Source organism: Pongo pygmaeus, chromosome 13 (genome assembly GCF_028885625.2).
Source record: "Pongo pygmaeus isolate AG05252 chromosome 13, NHGRI_mPonPyg2-v2.0_pri, whole genome shotgun sequence".
In the NCBI taxonomy this organism is placed as follows: Eukaryota; Metazoa; Chordata; class Mammalia; order Primates; family Hominidae; genus Pongo; species Pongo pygmaeus.
This window is the reverse complement of record NC_072386.2, coordinates 87,885,576-87,906,147: the sequence shown is the minus strand read 5'-3', so window position 1 is coordinate 87,906,147 and position 20,572 is coordinate 87,885,576. Positions and strand designations below refer to the sequence as shown.

At 44.3% G+C, this 20,572-nt stretch overlaps 1 protein-coding gene across 1 annotated transcript in view; it reads right to left on the bottom strand.

Moving 5' to 3' along the window:
* TMOD1 (tropomodulin 1) overlaps positions 1–20,572 on the bottom strand; it is a 93,976-nt gene that overhangs the window by 41,910 nt on the left and 31,494 nt on the right. The window contains exons 3-4 of the mRNA XM_054502180.2: positions 7,410–7,566; positions 384–503 (exon numbers count right to left, since the gene is read on the bottom strand). Of these exons, the coding sequence (XP_054358155.1) occupies positions 384–503; positions 7,410–7,566 (277 nt within the window). The remainder of the gene's footprint in view (positions 1–383; positions 504–7,409; positions 7,567–20,572) is intronic.

The following is a 20,572-nucleotide window of genomic DNA, read 5'->3' as shown; positions in this document are numbered from 1 at the left end:
GAGCCTCCCAAGGCAAAGACAGCAGAGGCCCTCTGTCTCTTTTCCCTCTATCCTCTCTTCCCAAGTGGCTTGGGCAGGATTCAACGCTAATGGCTGGGAAAGGGTGTCTGTGGGCTCTCCCTGAGATACATCCACGTCCCTCTGGCATGGGGTCTCATGGCAACAGCAGATGGCTCCCTGGTGTGGTGGGTTTGCATGGTTTTCTCTCTATTTTCCTTGTTTTGGTTTTTGAGAATGGATTTTTGTTTTAACACTCTCGGTCTCCTCTAGTTCTTGTTAGAAATAGAGAAGGTGTTCATGCTGAAATGAGCCCTACAAGCCTCCCTGCAGATGTGGGTCAAATCCTTCTGGAGGATGTGGAAAGCTCCTGGAACACCTCTTACCTGCAATGTCACAGAGTTCTGCATCCGAAGCATTTGCCAAGGCTTCCTCCAGCTCTGGTTCCAGCGTCACACTTTCCAGCACAGGATCCAATGGCTTCTGCTTAGGAACCCAGACCTTTCCTGCAAACACACAGGGGACCTGTTACGGGAGTGGCTGCAATGGAGCAGCCTCTGGTGATGGCCCTGCGTGGACCATTGTAGAACCCTGTGGGTCCCTCCATGCTGAGAGTCCCTTCAGGTTTCTCCCTCTGGGGACCAACTTCCCCCAAAGAACAGGAATCAGGGATCTCCAACACAGCACCCCTCACACTTGAAAAGAGTGATTTTATAACTTGGTCCAAGCCGACTAAAGCATTGGTCATGACCAAACAATCTGTAAGTAGGAAAAAAATATGAAAGAAAAATATAATAGAATACCAGGGTAAGGGATACCTTAACCAAAGGTTCTGAGACCTTGGGAAATGAGAGAAAAATGTATAAACATTTCTAAACAAACAAATAAAATACGAAAAGGGAGAAAAATAATGCATCCTTGCCTCATTATCATATTTTTAAAGTGTCAGATTCATAACGGAATAAGAGGAGTAAAGAGGTATGTATGAGGATGGTCACTGTCATGCCCACCCATAGGAACTGGTGAAGAAATTATGGTGCATCCATACAATGGACTTCCAGCAGTTAGTATAAAGGATGATGGCGATTGCTACTTACTAAGAAGGAGAATGCCTAGGACAAATGTGTGAAAAAGGCAAGCTTACAAAGTAGCACAAACAATTTAATTCCATTTATGAGAAATTGCATATGTATATTTATTTACTCAACAACATTTATTGAGTGCTTCCTATGTGCCAGGCACCTTTCTGGGGGCTAGGGGACAGCAGTGAGTAAAATCCTCAAAAGCTTCTGATGTAGTGAAAGGAGACAGATATTAAACGTATAAAGATATGGAATGGTATTAAGCATTATGGAGGAAGACAAAGCAGGACAAGGGCCTAGAAGATGACAGGGTGGGGTGTGGGTGGGGTGGGCACTGCTGTTTTGGGAAGGCTAGTCAGAGGATGCCTCACTGAGATGACAGCCTGTAACCTGGGACCTGATAGAAGTAAGGAAATGAGCCCCTAAGATCAGGAACAAGACAAGGGTGCCCACTTTTACTGCTGCTATTCAACATTGCACTGGAAGTTTCAGTCAGAATAAATAGACAGGAAAAAGAAGTCAATGGAATCCAAACTGGAAAGGAAGAAGTAAAATTGTTTCTGTTTATAGATGACATAATCTGATGTATAGAAAACCCTGAATTTCCACACAGAAAACCTATTAGAACTAATAAAGTCAGCAATATTGCAGGGTACAAGATCAACGTACAAAAATTAGTGGTATTTCTGTATATCAGCAATGAAAAATTTGAAAAGGAAATTAAGAAAACAATTTCATTTATAATACATCCAAAGAATAAAACTTGGGAGTAAATTCAACCAAAGGGGTCAAAGACTTGTACAATGAAAATTATAAAACATTCCTGAAGGAAACTAAAGACCTAAATAAATGAAAAAATATTTTAAGTTCATAGACTGGAACACTTAATATTATTAAGATGGCAATGCTACCCAAAGCAATCTACAGATCCAATGTAATCCTTATCAAAGTTCCAACAGTCCTTTTCCCAGAAACAGAAAAGGTGATCCTTAAATTCATATGGAATTACGGGCCACAAATACCAAAACAATCTTGAAAAAGAGCAAAGTTAGAGCACTCATACTTATTGATTTCAAAACTTACTAAAAAGCTAAACAGTGTAGTGCTAGCATAAGGATAGATAGACAATGAAATAGAATTCAGAGTCCAGAAAGAAACCCAAACATCTATAGCAAATTGATTTTCAGCTAGGGTGCAAAGTGCATTCAATGGGGAAAGAATAATCGCTTCAACAAATGGTATTGAGACAACTGAATATCCACATACAAGAGAATGAAGTTGGACTCCTATTTCACACCATATGTAAAGCTGAACTCAAAATGGAATGACTTAAATATAAGTTAAGACTATAAAATTCAGGCCGGGCGCAGTGGCTCATGCCTGTAATCCCAGCACTTTGGAAGGGTGAGATGGGCAGATCCCCTGAGGTCAGGAGTTTGAGACCAGCCTAGCCAACATGGCAAAACCCCATCTCTACTAAAAATACAAAAATTAGCCGGGTGTGGTGGTGCATGCCTGTAGTCCCAGCTACTCAGGAGGCTGAGGCAGGAGCATCGCTTGAACCCGGGAGGTGGAGGTTGCAGTGAGCTGAGATTGTGTCACTGTACTCCAGCCTGGGAGACAGAGCAAGACCCCATTTAAAAAAAAAAACAAAAAAACTATAAAATTCTTAGGAGAAAACATAAGGGTATGTCTCTATGACCTTAGAATTGGCAGTGGAGTCCTAGATATGATAACAAAAACACGAGCAACAAAAGAAAAAATAGATCAACTGGACTTCATCAGAATTTAAAAGTTTTGAGCATCTAAGGATACTATCCAAGAAATTGAAATGACAATATACAGAAGGTGAAAAATATTCACAAATCATATATGTGATAAGGTCTAGTATCTAGAATACAGAAAGAACTTTTACAACTCAACAACAAAAGGAAAACAACCCAATTTTAAAATGGGTAAAAGACTTGAATAAACATTTCTCCAAAGAGGATATACATATGGCCAACAAGCACATGAAAAGATGCTCAACATTATGGCTTGTTAGGGAGATGCAAATCAAAACTACAATGAGATACCACTTCACACCCATGAGGATGGCTACAATTTTAAAAAATGGAAAATGCATGTTGGCAACAATGTGGAAAATTGGAGTCCTCGTACGTTGCTGATTGGAGTGTAAAGTGGTATGGTTGCTATGGAAAAGAAGTTTAGCAGTTACTCAAAAAATTAAACATAGAATTACTATATCATTCATCAATTCCACCCCTAGGTATATACTCCCAAAGAATTAAAAACAGGTATTCAAACAAATACTTCTACAACAATGTTCAAAGCAGCATTAATCACAATAGCCAAAAGGTAGAAATAACTGACATGTCTACCAGTGGATGAATGGATACACAAATTGTGGAATATCATTCAGGTATAAACAGGAATAAAGCACTGATTCGTGCTACAACATGGATGATTCTGGAAAACATTGTGCTCAGTGAAAGAAGCCAGACACACAAAGTCACATATTGTATGATTTCATTTGTAGAAAATATACAAAATAAGTAAATCCATAGAAACAGATTGGTGGTCACTAGAGGCTGGGGCAGAGGGAGTGGGAGAGTAACTAACTGTAATAGGTACAGAGTTTTATTTTGGAGCAATAAAAGTGTTTTGGGCCTTGACAGAGGTGGTGGTTGCACAATGTTGTGGATTGTTCATTTTTAAATGGTTAATTTTATGTTATATAAGTTTTACCTCAATTTACAAAAACCTACCCAGCTCACAGTAGCTGTTGATGGAGGATAAGCTGAAGGGAGTGCGGGTGGAGGTACGAAGATGATTAGGAGGTTGGTGTGGGTACAATACCAGGGTCGTAGTGGTGAAGGTTGAGAGGGAGTGGGAAGCGCATAGAGAAATGTCCAGAAAGATATTCCCTAAAATGGGATCAGTGCTTATTTTCAGTGAAGGAAATGATTTTGAATTACTTAGCTTTATTGTGTAAACTGTTTACAGCAAATATCAATTACCTCTATCAGCAAAACACACAACAGAATCATTTGGGGAAAAAATGTATCACAACCTCTGTTAATATCAGATTCCAGGGATCCAGAAAAGAGGAAAACACACACGGAAAATAAAACCCCTAAAAAGGAACTCAAGTATTAAAATGACTAATGCAATGGCTGAGATGAATATTCAATAAATATTTAAGACCTGTGGGTTATTATACCCCATAACAGGTTCCTCCAGTGAGGATGGCGACTCTGAGCCACTGTAAGAGGTACCTAGACTTCTTCCCTTCATCTTACTAGTAGCATGTGAATGTGATGGCCGGAGCTTCAGCAGCCAGATAGACCATGAGGACAAAGACAGGTTGTAGGGGTGGCAGAATGAAAAGCTGGAAAGCATTGTGATCCACGATGCTAAGGAATATGCCTTACTAGCCCTGGAATGCCTAAGAAAATTAAATTCCTTGATTAAGTCTCTGTTACTTTTATTTATCCCCCCAGCACATGCAGCCAAATCTAATTCTAATGAAAACATCCTGCCTGGAGCTATATTCTGGTCTCTCCCACTTGAATGAGAAGGCCTCCCTTTCCAAATTCCTCAGGGCTTTGTGCCAGTTTATGGCTCTTCCCACATACTATCAGGTCTTGCGGTGTGGGGTGCTGTTTCCCAGCAGCCCAAGCTGACTGTAGGCCTGGTGTGGGGGAAGTGCTTGGTAGAGGCTGGAGTGAATGGCCCTGAGCCTGCCAGTCAGAGCTGGAGGGTGTCCTCCCCACTGGCTCTGAGACCTCCACTTATTCAAGTCATAAGAACTCCAACAACTAGCATTCAAATACTCCAAGATGATGATGATGATGATGACGATGATGATGAACCTTTTGGGCTTGTTGCTATATGGAAGTAGAATGAATGCTAACTATTCTCCTTGGTCAGCCTGGTTTTTCATGAAGACAGTCAAGCTCTGGGAGGCTAGAGAGCTTTTCCCAGCTCTGCCCAGTCCACAGCTGGAGGAGTGGCAGGACTGATTTGTGTACCATTCAGACTCCCTTCCCCATCCCTCACACCATCCTCCAGGTCCTCCCTTGGGAGGGGTGTGGGTACATAAGGAAGTGGACGCCAGCAATGACTCACCTCGCTAGGTGTCCACCCAGGTCTGCTGCCCATCCCCACTCACTGCCCTCGTCCTCACCTTCTCTCCTGCCACCCCCTCCAGGATCCCTCTGACCACACAATCCTTTCAAAATTCAGAAGTTCTATAATCTAGATGCCCCTTAGGCCTCCTTGGACTTCCAGTTTTCAGTGAAACCTGGACTGAGCTCCAAGCCCAGGGTTTGGAATGGCTCGAAGTCCTCTGCACAATGTCTACCTCTGTGTGCGTCCTCATTTTATGAAGCAGCTACTTTGTGCCGGGCATTGTGCAAATACAACTGCGATACAGGGGAGCCAGCCACAGATGTGGACCCAGGGCTCACAACGCTTGCATTCTTAGGGGTGGAGGGAATGGAAGAGACTGAAAAGAAACAATTAATTACACAATTAATTAATTAGAATTAGTGCTTTCATTCAACAAATATTTATTAGGTGCCTTCTATGTGCTATGGATTTATTAGGTGCCAGGAACAAAATGATGAACAAGACAGATACGGTCTTTGCATTCCTGTAGCTGGTATTCTAACGAAGTAGTGCACAAATCCATTAAACATTTATTTAATTTTAGCTCATCCATTCATCCAACAACTCTCTACTCAACCCTACTATATATGGCAGGCCTTGCACTGGCTGCATGCTGGGAGTACCACTTGAGCAAAAACAGCCCAAGTGGTTGCCCTCAGGGAGTTTACAGGCTAGTGAAAGAGACAGATGAAAAATAAAGAGATGCTGATAAGATGTGAGTTGCTCTGAAGGACACACACAGGCTCCTGTGTTGGAAAATAACCAAGCAGGGAAGTTGGAGAGGGACTGCCTGTCCTGAACAGAGTAGACAGGGATGGCTTCCCTGAAAGAGAAGACTGTACAGTTGAGACCCAAAGGACAATAACAACTAATACTTAAGTAGCATTCATTTCCTGCCAGATGCTGTTCTAAGCGCTTGACAGAGATCTGAACTCACTTAACCTTCATTACAACCTCATGAGGCTGGTATTTTCATCATCCCTGTTTTACAGAGAAGGAAATGGAGGCACAGTAGGTTAAAACATTTACATATGTTCACACAGCTAGTAAGTGGTAGTGCCAGGATTGCAACTGAAATAGATCTAGCTCCAGGCTGTTTCTGACTATTATATCTTACCAGGCAGGAGGAGCCAGCCATGAAGAAGACAGCGTGGACCTGGGCAGCAGGACCAGCACTCCAGGCATAGGGAGTATGTGCAAAGGTCCTGAGGTGGAAAGTTTGAGAACAGCAGAAGGAGGCCTGTGGAACAATGGGATGAGGGGGATATTGGAGTGGGGCAGAGGGTTTGGAGAGCAATGGGAAGTCCTAGAATGGATGGTCAGGGAGGCCCTCTCTGTTTCCTGGGGCCTTCAAGATGGCTTGCCTCAGGCTGGAGCAGAGAGTATAATGGGACAGACGAAGGAAGGGAAGCTGCAGCTGCCAGAGAGAGAAACTTTGGAGAAAGAGCAGAGAGAATCTGGGTGGAGATGGTTAGTGCATCTCTAGTCCCTGGTTTGCATAGGATGGTCCCTGCTTAGGCTTCATGTCCTGATGTCTTTTTTTTTTTTTTTTTTTTTTTTTTTTTTTTTGAGACGGAGTCTTACTCTGTCGCCCAGGCTGGAGTGCAGTGGTGCGAACTTGGCTCACTGCAACCTCCACCTCCTGGGTTCACGCGATTCTCCTGCCTCAGCCTCCTGAGTAGCTGGGACTACAGGCTCGTGCCACCATGCTCAGCTAATTTTTGTATTTTTAGTAGAAACAAGGTTTTGCCATGTTGGCCAGGCTGGTCTTGAACTCCTGCCCTCAGGTGGTCTGCCTGCCTCGGTCTCCCAAAGTCCTGATGTCATTATTAACAGTTTCTTCTTTTACTCTCAAAACTGTTTAGGTTTTGCATAAAAAAATAATTAGGACATCCTAGTGAAAGAGGGTTTAGGGAAAAGTTTTGCTGATTTGAGTGGATAGGAGTCTTTCCTCAGTCTACCCCCAAAACTTCATGAAATCTACATCATCCATAGATGCTTTTGAAGTTGGGTTTGGGTGTTTTGGCCAGGCAGGGATGAGGACAAGGAGCCCCAGTCACATTTGGCCCAACACAGGGCCTGGCAGGGCCTGGCATACAGTCGGCACTCAATGGTGCCTGGGAAGTGGCATATTATAACAGCAACATTGTTCAGTACCTCGTTTTTCCCCTGTGTAGGGGACCAGATCTTCTCGGTCCTTAAACTCCTTTGCTTGCTTTTCCAAGTGATCCAAGAGCTCCTCTCTTTTAAAGGGGCCCGTGGGCGCCTTGGTGGTCTGATCCTTCTGCCTCAGGCCTGCAGGCAGCAGTGCATTCTACATTGGAGGTTGTGGGGGGCAGGAGAGAGAGAAAGAGAGAGAGAGAAAGAGAGAGTGGTCAGCTGCTGAAGACTTGCACTTCTCCAGAAACTCATCATCGAACAGAAGGGACCTTAGAGCTCATGGAATCCATGGTGTCCCTCGTTTTACATGTAAGGAATCTGAAACTCCAGGACGGGGAGGGACTTGTCCAAGGTCAAAGGCAGACAAGGGGCAGAGAGAGGCTAGGACTCAGGTCTCAATCCTCCAGCCCATCCCTGCCTCTAACATTTTTGAAGGAGAGGAGGTGAGGGGTCAAGGCAGCTGACTCCAGCCTGAGCACAGAGGGCACTGAAAGAGCATCTGTTGAGTGATGAATATGATTGAGTTGTTGTTTGGATGCATAAAGATATTTACAGGAGTTGAGTTGAGTATCAAGTGGCTGGAGAGAGAAAAAGCCAAAAGGGGGTTAAGCTGGGGCCCTGGATGGAGAATCAGGCAGGAAGAGACAGACCAAAAAAAAAGCTGGAGAAAGGCCCAGGAAAGCAGCGAGGTGAGCAGTGCCCTGCAGAGCTAAGAGGAGGACGGGGCATGCTCTCTGGCCACAGTCCCTGCTGGCCCTACCCGCTGCCTTCTAACCTCCTGACGGGTCTGTGCTCACAACACACTAGTGGTTAACTATTTTGAACGTCGCCCCTGGAGATGGGTATCTCAAGAAACATAACATCAACCAATTGTTCCCTTCTCTTCTTCAAACATAAGCAGGCTTCTAGGTGTGGGCTTACTGCTAAAGCAGATTCCTATTAGGAGGGATTGGAGTTACCCTCATGGGCTTCATTTTAACTCAGCCCCCGGTACCTTAGGGAGTCAAAGAAGTTTATAGCTGCAAGGATGCTTAGAGATCATCTAGTGCATACACTCTCCCATTAGGAGAACTGAGGCACGGAGCAAGGAAAGATTTGCCCAAGGAATTTCAGGACAGATCTAGAACAAAAACCAGGGTTCTTCTTCAGATTTACTGGAGGAGGATGATCTTCATTTCTAATCGTTGTGTGCTCCCTGTTCCCTGCATTTGCAGAGCTAGGGGAATACATGGGTGGCTGGTATGGGCAGAACATCACCCAAAAGATATGCACCCTCAAACTGACTAAATTGAAGAGTCATTCCACCTCCAACCTTTTTTTTTTTTTGAGATGGACTCTCGCTCTGTTGCGCCCAGGCTGGAGTGCCGTGGCGCGATCTCGGCTCACTGCAACCTCTGCCTCCCAGGTTCAAGCGATTCTCCCGCCTCAGCCTCCTGAGTGGCTGGGATTACAGGTGCCCGACACCATGCCCGGCTAATTTTTTGTATTTTCAATAGAGATGGGGTTTCACCATATTGGCCAGGCTGATCTCGAACTCCCGACCTCAAGTGATCTGCCTGCCTCGGCCTCCCAAAGTGCTGGGATTACCATTCCCAGCCCCACTTCCAATCTTTGTACCATTAAAATGCATATCTTCAGTCACTCTCACAAACTCTATATCCTTTTCTGAAAGCCGCCTCTGTGAGGGGAATGTTATCAGGCATATGAAGATCACTGCATGCCTGGAACATAGAGGGATACAGCTTGGGAGGGAATACTACTGTTTAAGGAATCTTTTTTATTTTTTTTACTTTTTTTTTTTTTTTTTTGAGACAGAGTCTTTCTCTGTCACCCAGGCTGGAGTGCATTGGCGTGATCTCGGTTCAATGCAACCTCCGCCTCCTGGGTTCAAGCAATTCTTCTGCCTCAGCCTCCCGAGTAGCTGGGACTAGAGGCGCATGCTACCACACTGGCTAATTTTTGTATTTTTAGTAAAGACGGGGCTTCACCATATTGGCTAGGCTGGTCTTGAACTCCTGACCTCATGATCCACCCGCCTCGGCCTTCCTAAGCCCTGGGATTACAGGCGTGAACCACCACATCCAGCCTAACTAATGCATCATTTTTTAAAAGGTGTACTATGCATAACACCACAGTGCTGTTTCAGTAAGAGTCGTGGCTGTAAGATCAGGAGACCGGGGTGTGATCCTGCCTCTGGGAGGGCTGTAAGTGAGCCGGGCCCACCCAGCACAGAGCCTGGACAGACAGATAATGGGCTTGGCAGGTGGTGCTGGTGTACTTGCAGACAGATTTAGGCCACAGATCAAAAGAGACACTGGGAGTTGGAGCTTTTTATGAGAGGACAGTAGGTAGAAAATCAAGGCCTGACTGACTTTGGGGTGGGGGGTATCAGGAACATAAGTGATGCTCCACACATCCCAATTTTCCTTAAGCAGCAGCTCTCAGATATTGTCCACCATGATAGGCAGGACGGGTGATGCTCCCAGGTGAGCCATGCTTCTGTGGGCATGTCCCAGGTTTGATGGGACTTCCTGTAGCTAGCTGTGTGTGCCCATGCCTTCTCTTCCACAGCAGGGAGCTTACGGTGATGCAAGAGAGTGAGACAATACCTCACTGCCCTGCAAACGTCAATGTGTGACTACCCATAATGAATAATCCAAAGTCTTTGTGACATGCCTGCACTTCACAGTTGACCCTACATCAGGCTTAAGCCCTGACTTGGAGTAATAATGATCCAACTACACAATCTTGGGCAAGTCCCCTAAATCTCATTGTGCCTCAGTTTCCATGGCTGTAAAATATGAATAATGAGAGTTGCTCTCTCATAGAGTGGTTAAGAAAATTAAACTAGATAATGCAGAAAGTGTGCTCAGCACAGTGCCTAACATAGTAAATGGTCAAAAATTGTTACTTATGATCCTGTCTATTGTTATATAATCAGGTAAAATATATGTTAACAGGAGATTGGTTACCCAAATATGTATGTTTAACAGGGAATGTATTATCCAAATATAAATTCAAAAAACTAAAACACACAATTATAAAATGAATTAAGCACTGAAAGCAAGTGCTCATGCTTCTTAAGGATCCCCACAGGGAAGGCCTACAGATTTTCATTACCATAAAGGGTTTTAATGGCAGTGAGATGCTGGGGCATGTTCTGGCCCCAGAAAGGCTAAGTATTGCGATAGAAGAAATTCAGGGGTTGTAACTGAGGGGAGAAGGGTTTGCAAACTCTCATCTCTTTTCGAATCTATCTGGTAGAGGCCACGGATTTAGTCAAAGCAGAGTTTCTCAACCTCAGCACAACTGACATTCTGGGCTGGATACTTCCTTGTTGTGGAGGCCGCTCTACCCACTGGAAATTGTTTAGCAGCCTTTCTGCTCTCTATCTCCTAGATGCTAGTAGCACTGCCCCCAGTTGTGACAACCAAAAATGTCTCCAAACATTGCCACATTTCTTTTATTTTCTTTCTTTTTTTTTTTGAGATGGAGTCTCACTTTGTTGCCCAGGCTGGAGTGCAGTGGCATGATCTTGGCTTACTGCAACCTCTGTCTCCCGGGTTCAAGCAATTCTGTCTCAGCCTCCCGAGTAGCTGGGACTACAGATGCCTGCCACCATGCCTGGCTAATTTTTGTATTTTTAGTAGATGCGGGGTTTCACCATGTTGGTCAGGCTGGTCTTGAACTCCTGACCTCAGGTGATCCACCGGCCTTGGCCTCCCAAAGTGCTGGAATTATAGGCGTGAGCCTCCGTGCCCAGCCACCAAATTTCCTTTGAGGGGCAAAATTGCCCCTGATTGAGAGCCACTGCATTAAACAAAAAGCCATATAATTATAACATGTTATATAATAAAGATGTTTTTAATGTATTTCAAAAATATTATTTACATAACATAAAAATATGGCTTCATTTATTCAAGTCTTTATTGAAAGCAGTTGAACTGCGAAAACAAAAATGTCAAAGGCTTTTTCTAATAACTCTAAGCTTATCACATTTTTAAAGTAAATATTGAGAATATCAGCCTCATTAGAGGTTAAAATTTGTTTTCTTTCTATTAAATGGTATGTTTAACAAAATATCACATGATTGTCAGTAAAACCAAAGATAGCTGCATATTTTTAAACTCCTGATTGTTTATCACTTTAACTCGTTTTCAAAAACAGCATGTGATCTCCCATTATATATAAAAATTAACTCAAAGTGCATCAAAGACCTAGATATAAGAACTAAACTATAAAACATTTGGAAGAAAACATAGGCATAAATCCTTCTGATTCTGGATTAGGCAATGGTTTCTTAGATAAGATATCAAAGCAATAAGCAACAAAATAAAAAAGTAGATTGCTTGGACTTTATCAAAATTAAAAACATTTATGCTGCGAAGGACACTAGTGAGAAGACAAACCACAGATTGGGAGGAAATATTTGTAAATCATGTATCTCATAAGAGTTTCATATCTGGAATACATAAAAATCTCTTACAACTCAATAATATATGACAAATAACCCAATTTAAAAATGGACCAGGCGTGGTGACTCACACCTGTAATCCCAGCACTTTGGGAGGCCGAGGCGGGTGGGTCACCTGAGGTCAGGAGTTCGAGACCAGCCTGGCCAACATGGTGAAACCCTGTCTCCACTAAAAATACAAAAATTAGCCGGGCGTGGTGGTGCATGCCTGTAATCCCAGCTACTCAGGAGGCTGAGACATGAAATTTGTTTGAACTCAGGAGGCAGAGGTTGCAGTGGGCTGAGATCGTGCCGCTAGACCCCAGCCTGATCAACAGAGTGAGACTGTCTCAAAAAAAAAAAAATTAAAATTAAAAAATTAAAAATAAAAATGGTCAAGTGGCTGGGCACAGTGGCCCACGCCTGTAATCTCAGCACTTTTGGGAGGCTGAAGCAGGCAGATCACCTGAGCTCAGGAGTTCCAGACCAGCCTGGCCAACATGGCGAAACCCCACCTCTACTAAAAATACAAAAATTAGCTGGGCATGGTGGGGCACATCTGTAGTCCCAGCTACACGTGAGGCTAAGGTGGGAGGATCATTTGAACTTAGGAGGCGGAGATTGCAGTGAGCCGAGATTGTGCCAATGCACTCCAGCCTGGGTGACAGAGCTCCATCTCAAAAAAATAAAAATAAAAATAAATAAATTTTTTAAAATGGGCAAGTGATCTGGATAGACATTTTTCCAAAGATTATATAAAAATGGCCAAAAAGCTCATGAAAAAATGCTCAATATTATTATCCATTAAGGAAATGCAAATCAAATCCAGAATGAGATACCATTTCACAGCCAGCAGGATGGCAATAATAAAAAAACACAGATAATAACAAGTACTGATGAGAATATAGAGAAACTAGAACTCTCATACACTGCTGGTAGGAATGTAAAATGATACAACCCTTTTGGAAAATAGTTGTGCTATTTCTCAAAAAGTTAAACATAAAATTACCATATGATGCAGCAGATGTATGTCCACCCAAATGCTTGTACATGAACGTTTATAATAGCATTATTCATAATAACAAAAGTACGAACAAGTCTAATGTTCACCAGCTAATGAATGGATAAACCAAATGTGGTATATCCATACAATTGAATATTATTCAGCTGTGAAAAAAAATGTAGTACTACAACATGAATGACTCTTGAAAACATCATACTAAATGTAAGAAGCCAGATACAAAAGGCCATGTATCATACAATTCCATACAATATATGAAACATACAGAACAGTCAAATCTGTAGAGACAGAAAGTAGATTAGTGGTTGCCTAGGGCTGGTGTTATGGACTGGAATGTGTGCCTCCAATTCATATGTTGAAGCCCTCACCCCCAGAGTGACTATAATTGGAGACAGGGCCTGTAAGGAGATAATTAAAGTCAAATGAGATCATAAGGGTGGAACCCTGATCTAATAGGATTGGTGTCCCTATAAGAAGAGATACCAGACAGCTGCTGCAACACCTCCTTCCCCAACCAGTCACCATGAGAACACACAGAGAGAAGTTGCTGTCTGTAAGCCAGCAAGAAAGCCTTTACCAGAAACTGACCCCTCAAGACCCTGATCTGGGACTTCTAAGCCTCCAGAATTGTGCAAAAATAAGTTTCTGTTGTTTATGCCACCTAGTCTGTGGTATTTTGTTAGAGCAGCCTGAACAGGCTAATACAGTTGGGAAGGTTGAAGGGAGATGGAGAGTGACAGCTAATGGGCATGAGGTTTCTTTTTGAGGTGATGAAAATGTTCTAAAATTGATCATGATGGTTATACGACTCTGTGAATATGCTAAAAGAACAAACCAATGAATGGCGCATTTTTCTTTTCTTTTTTTTTTTTTTTGAGACGGAGTCTCGCTCTGTCACCCAGGCTGGAGTGCAGTGGCGTGATCTCGGCTCACTGCAAGCTCTGCCCCGCTTCCCCCCACCCCCCGGGTTCATGCCATTTTCCTGCTTCAGCCTCCTGAGTAGCTGGGACTACAGGCGCCCGCCACCACGCCCGGCTAATTTTTTGTATTTTTAGTAGAGACGGGGTTTCACAGTGTTAGTCAGGATGGTCTCAATCTCCTGACCTCGTGATCCGCCCGCCTGGGCCTCCCAAAGTGCTGGGATTACAGGCGTGAGCCACCGCGCCCGGCCTGAATGGTGCACTTTAAGTGGATGATTGTGTGCTATGTGAATTGTACCTCAAAAAAGCTGTTATTTTTTAAATGGCATATGTCATCTATGGGAGAATGATAAAAGTGGCTAATGAAGTAACTGCACCAAATGGGCATGGAATGCTGAGGACAGAAGGCTCCTCATGTGCCAGTGGTCCACGGTGATGCTGAGACTGGCCAGGCTAGAGCTGGCCAAATTTCAAATGGTGCCTGTTTTACAATGTGATTTACCTTATTATGTAAATTAGTTGTGGAGAAGTTAAATGGACCTGAAAATGTCGCCATAGAGCTCTCATGATTATTAGAACCTAATACTGACTCTCAGACTGGGCTACTCAATAGGTGAGGAAAAGAGTTCCCACAACCATTCTGTTGTTGGCTCTGGCCAGGAGAGTATTTGGTGATCATGTATGCATAGAAAGGCACCTCTCATTCTCTTATTTCTTATTCATTCAATAAACATCTGCTAAATGAATGCTATGTGTCCAGGCAGTGTGTTAACATGTAGGGCTATGACCCCACAAAGAGAAATTTAAAAAATTGGAGTAACCAGGGAGATGAGAGGCGAATAGAGAAAGTAGAGTAAAATTAGAGAAAAGTTTTTCTTTGTCGATCTGTTTTGTTTGTTTGTTTTGTTTTGTTTTGTTTTTGAGATGGAGTCTGGCTTTGCTGCCCAGGCTGGAGTGCAGTGGTGCTATCTCAGCTCACTGCAACCTCCACCTCCCAGGTTCAAGTGATTCTCCTGCCTCAGCCTCCTGAGTAGCTGGGATTACAGGTGCATGCCACCATGCCCGGCTAATTTTTTTTTTTTTTTTTTTTTGTATTTTTAGTAGAGATGGGGTTTCACCGTGTTGGCCAGGCTGGTCTCGAACTCCTGACCTCGTGATCCACCCACCTTGGCCTCCCAAAGTGCTGGGATTACAGGCATGAGCCACCACGCCTGGCCTAGAGAAAAATCTTAATTACACATAGTTATTCACATGTGTTAAACTATTACACATAGTTAAACACATGGTAATCAAGATCCTAAAGGGAGGGGAAGGTCTACTTTACTGAATAGCAAAGAAGAATCTATAACAAGCCTATACATTACATTTAAAGGTAGACTTTCATGGTGCCTGTGGGAAACTGAACTCATTTAACCTATAAGGAATTTAAACCTCAATCTTAAAATGTGCACAGGATAAATTTGCTAGGCAAGTGCTTTTTTTTGTAGTTAGTTCAAAGGGAAGCATCAGTCTGACTCCACCAAAGCAGCCATCAATTCATTAGAGGCACTGAAAGTCACATGCACTTGTCACACAAACATCCTTACCCCAAAGACAGGTTGTGAGATTTGTATATAGGAATCCGAGGATATCTTCATGTCCTTATTTAACAATTGGAAATTTGCTCATCTGAGGAGGGCAGTGACTAATACCTGGATGATCTTTTTATCATTACCTGACAGGAAATTTAGCGTGGGTTTTAAGGAGGAGGAAATTCTAGATTATCTCTGATCTTAGGCTAAAATTATGTAATAGCTGTGAGTTACCTGGGAGTGGTGGGGACTGGGGCATACTGGAGCATTTGTGCCTCCACACTACCCAGCTCCAGCGGACTGTTGACATGTAGGAATGTGGATGTTGTTATTAGATCTGCTCAGTTTTGTGTGAAACCTCTTGATTTTAAAATATTGACACGTAGTCCAAATATTTTAATAACAATGTTCAGGCCAAATAAAACATATCTGCAAGGCAGACTCAGCCCATAAACTGCCATTATGCCACATCTGATCTAAGGTTCCTAGCAAACTAAAATTCCATGTAAGAAAGCCAAAATATTCATTCATTTATTTCTCAAATATTTACTGTGTATCCTGCCCATATCAGGTGTTGGGCTAGAGAAAGCAAGAGCTATACACATAGGTTTTAAATTTAGAATTTTTTAAATTTTGAAAATACAAAGTTTAATTTGTTCTTGAAAATGACTATAGAAGTGGAAATTAGGCAACCTTTCCTGTGTGCAGTTCCCAACTCCTGATTTTTAAAATGGTGACTTCCCCTTAAATGTTGTAGAATTATAACTCGGATGTGCAGCTTGGCAGGCTAACATCACAGTCTAATTTTCACACTCACACTCTGGAGTCCATTTGTTCAAAGGACAATGGAAACTTGGACAGATCCTTAACTGTGCCGTTAGGAGCTCTAACACCCTGCAGACAGGTGCCAGTAAAGCTAAATATCAAGTATCTGCACAGTTATCGTTGCTATAGATAGGGCTACGTGAGAAGCCATCCTGGCTAGAACCTTGTGGGCTTGTTCAGATGTGCACACATAGGCAACACACATGCACACACACGTACACATACATGCACACAAGGCACACACATGATCACACATGTGCACACATGCACACACGTGCACATGTATGCATGCACACATGCGTGAACACACACAATGCATTAAAAGGATCATAGATTCCTGGCAGCTCCGAAATATAAAGCCCTAAAAGATCCTCTAGACCAATGATTTTTTTCATTTTCCAGTGGGGAAACTGAGGCATAGAAAACTGAAGTCACTGGCTCAAAGTCACACAGCTTGTTAGCCTCATAGCTGGGAAGCCTTAGCTTACATAAAAATGACACTGTATATAATTAGCATGTATATATAGTAGCATGGTCAAGGATCTTTATAACTATCTTCAGACTGGTGGCTCACCATGCATAAAACCATGCAAAACCCCTTAACCCGGTTCCTCACAGTGACAAAAAACAAGGAATTTTTATCACTTTTCCCAGATACATCAGCTATATCTAAGAACGAGGGAATGCAAAACGTGACCCCTGGCTTTGGGCTCTGGCGGTCCCAGGTTCCTATTCTGTGACTGAATTACACACAGCTTCTTGGAAGAGGACAGGACAGGTGGTACAACCTCTTTATCAGGGATTGGAAGAAGCCGAGGGCCGGGGGAGGGAGGGGCCTTGCCTGAAGTCATACGCTGGACCGAGAGCCCAGGACTCTTGACTTTCATCCCACAGAAAATTTTCCATCCCACCTGACTGCCGTCCTCTGGGAACAGATCCTGGAAACCAGATGTGGCCGCACGTGAGAGCCAGGTCTCCTCCCCAAGTGTTAGAAAGCCAGCTCTCCACTCCCCTGCTTATCAAATGAGTCTCAGTTTACACATGGAGAAACCGAGGCCCAGGGGCATTGAGTAATTGTCCCGGGGTAGGAGTGAAACCAAAGTGGCCTCACTTTTCGAACTTCCAGCTGACTCCTCTTCCCTCCTCCCATTTCAAACAATTTAACCTAAGCGTGCCCTAGACACCCACCCGCCTCCACATCAGGCCAGGCCAGGCCAAACCTTTCACAGGCCAGCAACTCCCCTAGTTGCCTTTTACAAGGGATTTGACTGGAAAACAAAAGTTTTTAACTGGCCTTGAGGATTTTATTTTCCAGTTATCTGCCAGGTCTGTTTCTCCTTATGAAAAACTTAGGCACTTGTGGTCCCGTCCCAATATACAGAGTTCTGCCTCGCATTACTGTCCAGCAGCTTCCAGATCCCACAGGAAATGATGCAGTGAAGCGCTCTTCTCACATACTTTAGCCTGAGAGTGTGGTAGGGGCAGCGGGGTGAGCCAACTCTTGCCCCAGTCACAGCGTCTTGACGTTACAAAGGGACCAGCAGGATCCAAACCTCTAAGAGCCCCACCTCTTCCAGACACAGCCTCTGCCCTAACACACACACTCTGGGACTCTTCCTCCCTCTCTTTGCTTTCTCTCCACAAAGAGCTAGGCCTTTGGCTCAGCTGCCCTGACCTTGATGCAGGGCTGGTGAAACCCAATAGCTGCCATTTCCCCAGTCAACTTTATAGGGCATTAATGCCGACGTCCAAAGGCACTCCTGTAGCCCAAACCCAATAATTGCTTGTGGTGGTACCTATTTGTCATAGCAGCACAGTCTCTCTCTGGTATTCAAGGTGGGGACAAACCTTCCCTCCCTGGCTTTCTTCAAATCCTCCTTTCCTGCCTCATGCGCAGGGAAAATGTTCCATGTTCCTGTCGTGCTGGGGACTGGGTATCCTGAGACAATGACGGTACGATCCCAGCCCAGAGGGGCTCACAGCCACAGGGAAGATACACATCTCAGTGGTGTGGTCACCTTACTCAGCCCTGGGCTTCCTGGAGGAGGTGGTCCTGAACTGAGTCTGAGGGACCAGGGAGGAGCCAACCAGGTGAAGAGACGGAGTGGAGGGGCATCACGGGGAGAGAGAAAGCACAGTGCAGCAGAGGCCCAGCAGATGAGGGCGGCGTGGCCTGCTATGGGAGGCATTAGGGTCTGAGGCTGCAGTGCTCCAAAATGTCTCCTTCCATGGGCATCACCCTCATTCCAGCCCTTGTGACTCTTGCCGGGACCACCAGAGCAGCCTCCTGGCTGGTTTCCTGCTTCAGGCCTCTCTACCTCTGCTCCTTAGACTCCACCAACATGTACACCTGAACACATCACTCCCCAGCATACTCAGAGATGCTCACCAACTTCCCTGACCTATGGATTCTTGACCAACTCATCAGCCAGGCATGAAGAGCTTTTCATGATTTGACTCCAACCTACTCCCACCTCTCCAGCCTCCTGAGCCTCTTCCCTTCATCAAGTAGCCCATGTTCTAGCCACTCCAGGCTGCTCCATATTCCACAGCCACGCCCTGCACTCTCCCACTGCCATACCTTTGCTCAAGGCTGTGCCTTCCACCTGGAATTCCGTCACTCCAGCTCCCCTGCATTCATCTTTCAAAGCCCTTCCCTTGGGCACCCTGTTCAGCCTTTGCAGGATTCTCCAAACTGACCTAGTGAATCTTGCTCCAAACTCCCCTAGGCATCTTGCCAGTTCTTGTATAATGCTCATCTTACTCTGTGGAGCATATCTATGCTGTATCTCTCTCCCCAAGGATACTGGGTGCCCTTCAAGGGCCAGCTGGGATATATCTTAGTTTTCTCTGAATCCCCAGCACCAAGCCATGAGTGCTAAGAGAATGTGGTCTGAGTTGTCCAGTCACACAACACTGATGCTCCAGCTGGGAACAGGATGGTATGACTTGGACTCCCTTCAGGCCCACGTCGCACCTGCTGTCCCAAGGCATTGGCTTTTCCACCTAGCTGCTGTCCCCAAGTGGGTTTTGGGGAGAGGGACATATTATGAAAGATGTCAGAGTTGGGGAGTGTCTAGGATGAGACCAAGGTTCACTGTTGTGGGTTTTAGGAAATGCCAAGCTAGAGAGTGAGACCTTTATAATGTTTACTTTGAGGGCCTGGATTTGGCTAAAGTCCTGCCAACTCCTCTCAATCCATCTCAGGGCTTTCAGCAGAGCAGAACATCAGGCCATCACACTAGTGAACCCACAGTGATAAGACTCCAAATCGTCCCTGATTCAAGCTTCCCCTTCTTTAGCAATAAAAGAAAGCCTCCATTTTTTAGTTGAGCTCTTGGCTGCTCAGATTAAAGGCTACACTTCGCAGGCTCCCTTGCAGCTAGGTTGAGTCATATAATTAAGTTCCAGGCAATGATATGAGAAGTGTCCAGTGGCAATTTCTGCTAACTTTCCTTAAAAGGGACTTGAATCATGGCTTTTCTCCTTTCTTTTATCCCTCCCCCCTCCCCACCCCTTTTTCTCTATTTGGATGCCTGGAATGTGGCTATTATGGCTATAGGGCTATACCTTAGGAATGGCAGAAAGATGAGCTGGACAAAGTCTAGGACTCTGAGAAGTCTGGGGAGCTGAGCTCCATCCCAGCCCTAGATTGCCTACCTGTGGACTTTTACTTGAGGGATGGATAAAACACTGCACAAATCACATTATTCTGAGTCTCTGTTACTTGTAGCGAAGCTGCACCCTACCTGATAACCTGGGTTCTCAGCCCAGGGCTGTGAGGCCACAGACAGGGCACTGGTGTTCTCTGGTTTTGGATCCCCCATCTGTAAAATGAGGGTCCAGAGCCCTTTTATCTTGAAACCTCAGAATAAAGGTTTGAACTCCATATGGAAGCAGCTTCTTGCTAGTCAGTTTTACCATCACTGGGTATGATCATTCACTTTCATTCAACTGAACAGACACTGCATTATGGAGGTGGTCTGTCAGGGCAGTCACATCTGGTTGTGCAGGTTGTGCACTGCACTAAGCCAAGGACATTATTCACTCTCTAGTCTATGTGAACAGTGTCTCCTGGAGTACAGTGTCCAACTTGCACAACTATACCGGGCTGCACTGTATCTGTGGCCATACAATATGGTTCCCAGTCTCAAAAAACTTAGAATCTAGTGGACAAATCATATACTCAGGTTCACATTTATTAAGGACCACCATGCGCCAGGCACCGGGCTAGGTGCTTTTCATCTAATCATACATGTATATGTTTGTGTATGTGTCTATTTTTTATGCTAAAACAAACACCTGCCATAGGAGGTAGAACCAGAGCTGCAAACTGAGAGGCCTACAGGCCAATTAAATGCTAACACTCG